Source organism: Nannobrachium achirus (genome assembly GCF_963921795.1).
Source record: "Nannobrachium achirus genome assembly, chromosome: 1".
NCBI lineage: Eukaryota > Metazoa > Chordata > Actinopteri > Myctophiformes > Myctophidae > Nannobrachium > Nannobrachium achirus.
Genome location: NC_137810.1, coordinates 49,067,062 through 49,073,155, shown reverse-complemented (window position 1 = coordinate 49,073,155; position 6,094 = coordinate 49,067,062). Strand labels below are relative to the sequence as shown.

The following is a 6,094-nucleotide window of genomic DNA, read 5'->3' as shown; positions in this document are numbered from 1 at the left end:
TCAGACAGAACAGCTGCTGCTTAGTGAGGGGTTCCTGCCTGGCATAGCTGATGATGAGACTTCCGAACACTGTGCTTTCAAATGTGCTCTCAGGACTGTTGAAGGTGGACAAGGAGATGGGCTGGACGAGGGCCCTGGACCCCCATGTTGCAGGAGAGGTGATGATCTCGGCACAGGCATACATGCTGACCGCTTTTCATAGCAAACAGGATCAGGAACGCAACCATCAGATCAGACGGTGTGATCTTTAGCACGGTCTTCATGGCTTTCAGGTTGGGGTTGTCTGCTGCCATCAGGTAACTTCAGCTGAAAAACAGAAAACGTTAACAGGAATTAAGACATGAAACAATTCAGTAATGTTCCTCTTATTTATTACAACCAATAAAATATCAAAATAAATCAACATTATTCCAATAAAAAAAAAATATTCCAATCAACAACAAAAGAAATCCTTACTGCAACGTACAATGTGTGTCATTATTGTAGTTGATATAATACCTGAAAAGACACCCCAGGCCATTTCACAAGAAATGACATGACCCCATAAAATCTGTTATAGCTCCACAGCTGCACGCTGTGCAGTCGCATGTCTATGGATAGCCAACAACTGGGAAAATGTATATCAAGTGAATGTTTAGTGCTAGCCTCCACCACGACAGTAACAGCAGTCAGCACTCAGCAGAAATTCTACATTGAACCTCAGCCTAAACAAAGCTTTGAATGGGAATAACATCACTATACCATACCAGCAGGTAGCCCCATATAGAACCTCACTCGTCGCTGCATACTGTTGTGCTCCGAGATGAGGTCCTATAAAGATATCCCTGGGCTGGCCCGGAACGCCTACACGTCGAGTTGGAAAACACTTTTCCTGAAATTGTATCCAAAAAGTAAAGGTGGTTCCACGCTCCCAGAATATGGTTTCCTATCCCAGGGTACATAAAACATGAACCAGGGCATGAAACAACCGCTTAAATCGTTAGTTTTGTAACCCAAGTCCCAGGTACAATACCTGGAGTTCTACTGCTAGTTTGACTAAAGGGCTCCAAGTCCCGACGTGTGGTGAAGAAACTGATGTCCTAACCTCCAATATAGTTCAGCAGCATAAACATTAATTATTATTATACTTTCAGTCCTATACTTTAGCATTATAAAGAAATCGACACAACAGCCTCTCACGCCCAGTCAAAAGACTGTTTGTCTCTCCTCTCCAGACAACAACACCTGTAGCTGATTACAGACCCTGTTAAATAGACCAGGGTTTTCAAAGTGGGTGACGGGGCACCCTGGGGTGCCGTAAAGACAGTCCAGGGGTGCCGCGAGATAATTTGATAACATTTGGAATTTGTTTGGACACTTGAAAAAATATTTAGTATCATTTCAAACGTGAAGTACAAAGTTATTTTCAGTCAGTTCTAACCAAAATGGCTATTAACTCAATGTTTTCCTCGCAACATAATCACTAAAATATCGTCACTGTCGGGCAGAAGCCTCTCCAAGTTTCAAATGTGTATGTCTTTTGGTAAAGCAAAGCCCTGCTTCATCATACAAGTCTGTCGCACAAAACTAGTGAAAACAGCAGATCTACAAGCACACGTAATCAAACTAGTGAAAACAGCAGATCTACAAGCACACAACGCCTCACGATTGTTGTGTGTGTGTGTAGATCTGCTGTTTTCACTAAGTGTACATTTTATAGATGATAAATACAAAACGAACGGTTTTGGACATACAAGGTTTCCACCCGACAACGACGATATGCTCTAAATATAAGGTGCTGGGAGTGAAAATTATAATGTAGGGGTGCCTCGAATAAAACAAAAATATTTATGGGGTGCCCCGAGACAAAAGTTTGGGAACCCCTGAAATAGACAATTGGCAATAGGCAATTTGGGCGTGACCATACCCCAACTTCAGTGACATCATCAATAAGCAACATAGATCAAATGGCTCTTACACTACTTTATTCCTATTTTGTCTCATGGTTTGTTCCAATAGCGTTAAAACCCTCGTTCTCTTTTATCCACAGGTAAAGATTCACCAAACCAGGATTCAATTATCAACTTTCACATAAGAGGTAAGTAGCACTTAAGTGCACTTTCAAATAATAATAACTGTACAACAGGTAAAAGAAAATCAAAACAATTACGTGCTTCAGGTACTGTGGGCCAATTAACACTCGCTGCAGTGCACAACTAGACACAGATTGCTGTCAGATGGCTGATTGCTGACAGCTATATAGCTGTCAGCAATCAGCCATCTGGACAGTGGACAGGCATATGCCTGTCCACTGTCCAGCTCAGCTGCCGTGATTACATAAATCGACTTATAACTAACATAGTATGTTAGGCCTATACTGTAATGATTTATTCGTCGACGATTTATACAGTATAACATAATGTTATACTGTAATGATATACACTTGTAATCTTAAAAAATAATCCAAACGTTTCCAGTTAAAAGGGCAAACAATTATTAAGTGCAATTTTGTTTTCACTCACCGAAACACTTGGTCTGTGCAAACATATAGTGCAAAAACAAACACTGTAGCGGACCCAGCTGGACATTAAGAGGTTGGAGACTTGACTGATGAGTTTTCATTCTTTTATTTAGTAACTCAACGTAGAAACTGAAAAGAGTAAATAAGATACATGTCATGATCACAATATAGGCCTACATCATTTCATAAAGAAAATTCATCTAGGCATTTCACATTAAACCCTCAATGCAATGCAGGCAATACACCTCAAACAATATAACAATAAGACCAATATCCCTCAATGACAATACAAGTGACAAATAAAATGATCACCTTTTCCCCCTTCCAGCTAGGTGCTAAAGTGGCATGGCGTTGATCCATTAGTTGGTCCTTCCTTGGAACCTTGGCCATCCTTTCCGTATCAAACAAACTTTGAATCTGGTTCCTATCCACCACTGAAGCAACCATTTTGTCACCTAATGCCAGCGCCACAGGTGAACTTGATTCCTCCTAATCACAGCCAATTCAAAGTGGCTCCTGAAGTGTGTACAGGAAACTAGTCAAAATAAAGGCATTGGAGACCAGAATTGGCAGGAAGCCCTTCAAAATAAAAGTTTAAGGGACAACCCCTTTTTTAATGCACAGCAGTCCCTACCATAGAGTTATAAGAAGTAGGGTCCCCAAAATATTAGTTATTTTCATCCAATATCTTTGACCAAATTGACAAATGGACAGATGACAATGTCAACACCCCCAAAATAATTCAAAAGAAGGGCTACAGTACTGGATTGAATGGTACATCCACAACAACGTGTACAAACTTGCTAGGCCTATCTGTGCAGCGCTTGCTCTGCCTCATATGAACTATTTTGTTAACCCTAACACTAAAAAATAAAACAATGTTAGCATGGAAACATCAGCAACTACAAGTTGCTCATATCTACTTACAGCTAACTGACTGACATTACAGCAATTAATGTTAACGTAAATTAATCACATTAATTAATGTTAGAACTACTTCATTTTTTAGAATGCAAGTTAATCGTGTTAGATTATGATTAACATGCCACAATCACAATACAGTAAGTTAATATGACGGCAGAGTAAGCACTTCACACACAGATTGTAGGTACACACACAACAATGTTGCAACCTAACTTTGAATATCGTGTATGTACCATTCAATCCAGTTACTGTAGCCCTTCTTTTGAATCCTTTTGGGGGTGTTGACATTGTCATCTGCCCATTTGTCAATTTGTTCAAAGAAATTGGATGAAAATAACTAATATTTTGGGACCATCGCTCCATTGTTTACAATGATTTGTAATGCAGGCTCAGATGTGTTGCCACCCCATGTGGTCATGTGATACAAGATGGCTGCGGTGTGAATAAGGTCTATAGGGTGAGGGGGTGAACTATCCCTTTGAAGTCCACCCTCCCATCCAATAATCTCTGTGTTCATAAATATGTACATGTTTCATTGGGCTCCCAAGGTATGTGTTAACCTCTTCTAAGGCCTCGCTGGCTGGGATACTGGCTTGCCTTTGGCTGATGGTGCAGGGCCTGTGGCTGTCTGCTGGAGAGGGTTGTGGTTAAACGTCTGCCTCAGCGGTCCCTTAGCAGCAAGGTCCAAATGGTTCTTTATCCTCCTCTCCCTCTCCTCCAACTGCTGGGTCAACTGAGCATTCCATTCTTCCAGCCCTTCTTCATGCTTGTGATGAAGCCGTCGCTTTCAGGCAGAGCAGAGGTTGGATGGGTTACCCTCTCTGGGATATTAAACCTCTTTCTGACCAAAGGATGCCTAAGCAGGGCCACTTGTCCCAAGGAGAAGCAGTTGGAGGTCAACCAATATGTAAAGACCGCCGTGGGGAAATTGATGGTGAGGGGAAGGATGATGAAGGGCATGATCCTGAACACGGTCTTCATGGCTTTCGGGTTGGGGTTGTCCAGAATGTCCACACCAGACTCTGCTCCCAGCTTCAGGACGAAGAACATGGTACCGGTGACGACCACCGGGAGCAGGAAGTAGGGATCTGCTGCCGTCAGGTCTGTGAACCACAGCGTGCCTCCGGTCTGCAGGCTGGGCACTGGGAGGTAAGCCATCTTCCTCAGCGCTATGAAGAATGAGATGAAGACCGGCGCCAGCACCAAGGGAACCAGGAGGCCACGGAGAGGGTTCAAGTCATGCTTCTTCTGGAACAGGCAGAGATCAGAGTAGGCCTTGGTGAATTCCAATTTGTTCCCACTCTGTTTGGCCTCATTCATTCTGTTGGTAAGTTTGGTCATCTCCGGTAACACATTGTTTAGCTTGGCTGCCTCCCTCTGCGCCTTCACTATGACTGGAAACACTGCCAAGCGGGCGAACATCGTCCCTGCAACAATGGCGCCCCACCAGGGTAAGCCCACATCCACATGCAGAAACTCCAGAAAGTTCTGGATCAGCCCTACTGGGGTATGGCCAGCGAGGCCCAGTTCCGCTAAGCTGGGCTCATTATCAAGTGCCCCCTGTAAAACCTCCACTGCAGTTGGCGGTGCCTCTGCTACCAGCTCACTGACAGGCTGTGTGGTGGTGGCAGGGGAGGGGTCAGAAGTCACAAGGACAGGAGTGGACTCCAGGACTGGAGGGGAAGCGGAGGCTTCCTCAGCGGGAATGGCCAGGTTAACAGTTTCTACTGGGATCTTTGAGCTGTTGTATCGCACCGCTGCATGGTTCGGTAATGGGAATAGGAACTTTCCACTGTGTCGTCTACCCAGGATAATCTGAGTGGCAGTTCCCCTGCAATCCCCTACCGTATGGAAGTGGAACTTCTGGCTCCATGTCTGTGGAAGTGAACGGCTGCCAGGCCTGGATTCCCCTGTCTGTCTTAAAAAGTATCTAAAGCAACCCTGAGACGCCCCACTCCTGAGGGCAGCCATGGTTATTGAATCCAAGTGGAGGTTGTTCCAAGAAGCAGTTGTGCAAAACAGATCAATAATGGTCTGCAAAAAATAATGTGTATGTTGCAAAGGCTCTCATCTCCTAAGGTTTGTTTGACAGGTCGCCACAGTTACCCACTAAGTGCTTGCCATGGCTATTGCTGGGTTGAATTCTGCTTTCACTGGAGAGTCTCCTTGTATAACATTGGTTTGACTTACGTATCATGTCATCCTGATATGCCATGATGTGTCGGCGATATCCATATATGGATTCCCATCCATGGACTCTATATTTGGATATGGCTGACATGTCCAAATATAGAATAGAATCCATGATGTCAGACTTTGATGTGACAGCTATGATTGTCCATATGGGGTTCTGGGTGGTCAGCCATACCCAAATATGGTGTCAGTGATATTATGTAATAATACTGCTCAAATAAATTAAGGGAACAAAATGTTGGTATTGGTCCTTTTTTATTTACACAGCTGCGAATGAAATACGGAAACGAAAAGATCCACTTTCAGAGTCGTTTTCAAAAAAGTGTCGGACTGGGTCATAAATGCGCGTCTCTGTGTGTCAATATGGCGTATCAGCAGTTTAGTTTAGTGGACTCAAATGAATTCGTCCTCATGTAAAAATAGCCAGTAAGTGGCTTTTCACAGCGGTTTTAAAGGTTTGAATTTGAAAGACAGATG

General features: G+C 43.5%; 1 protein-coding gene across 1 annotated transcript; it reads right to left on the bottom strand.

The window, feature by feature from the left end:
- Window positions 1-231: 231 nt before the first annotated feature.
- LOC308288472 (mitochondrial inner membrane protein OXA1L-like) lies at window positions 232-5,395 on the bottom strand (the record flags this gene model as incomplete). The annotated part of the gene is given in 3 exon segments (XM_080729922.1): window positions 232-306; window positions 4,014-4,169; window positions 4,172-5,395. Coding segments are annotated over 3 exon segments (1,455 nt in total).
- Between the last annotated feature and the right edge of the window lie 699 nt (window positions 5,396-6,094).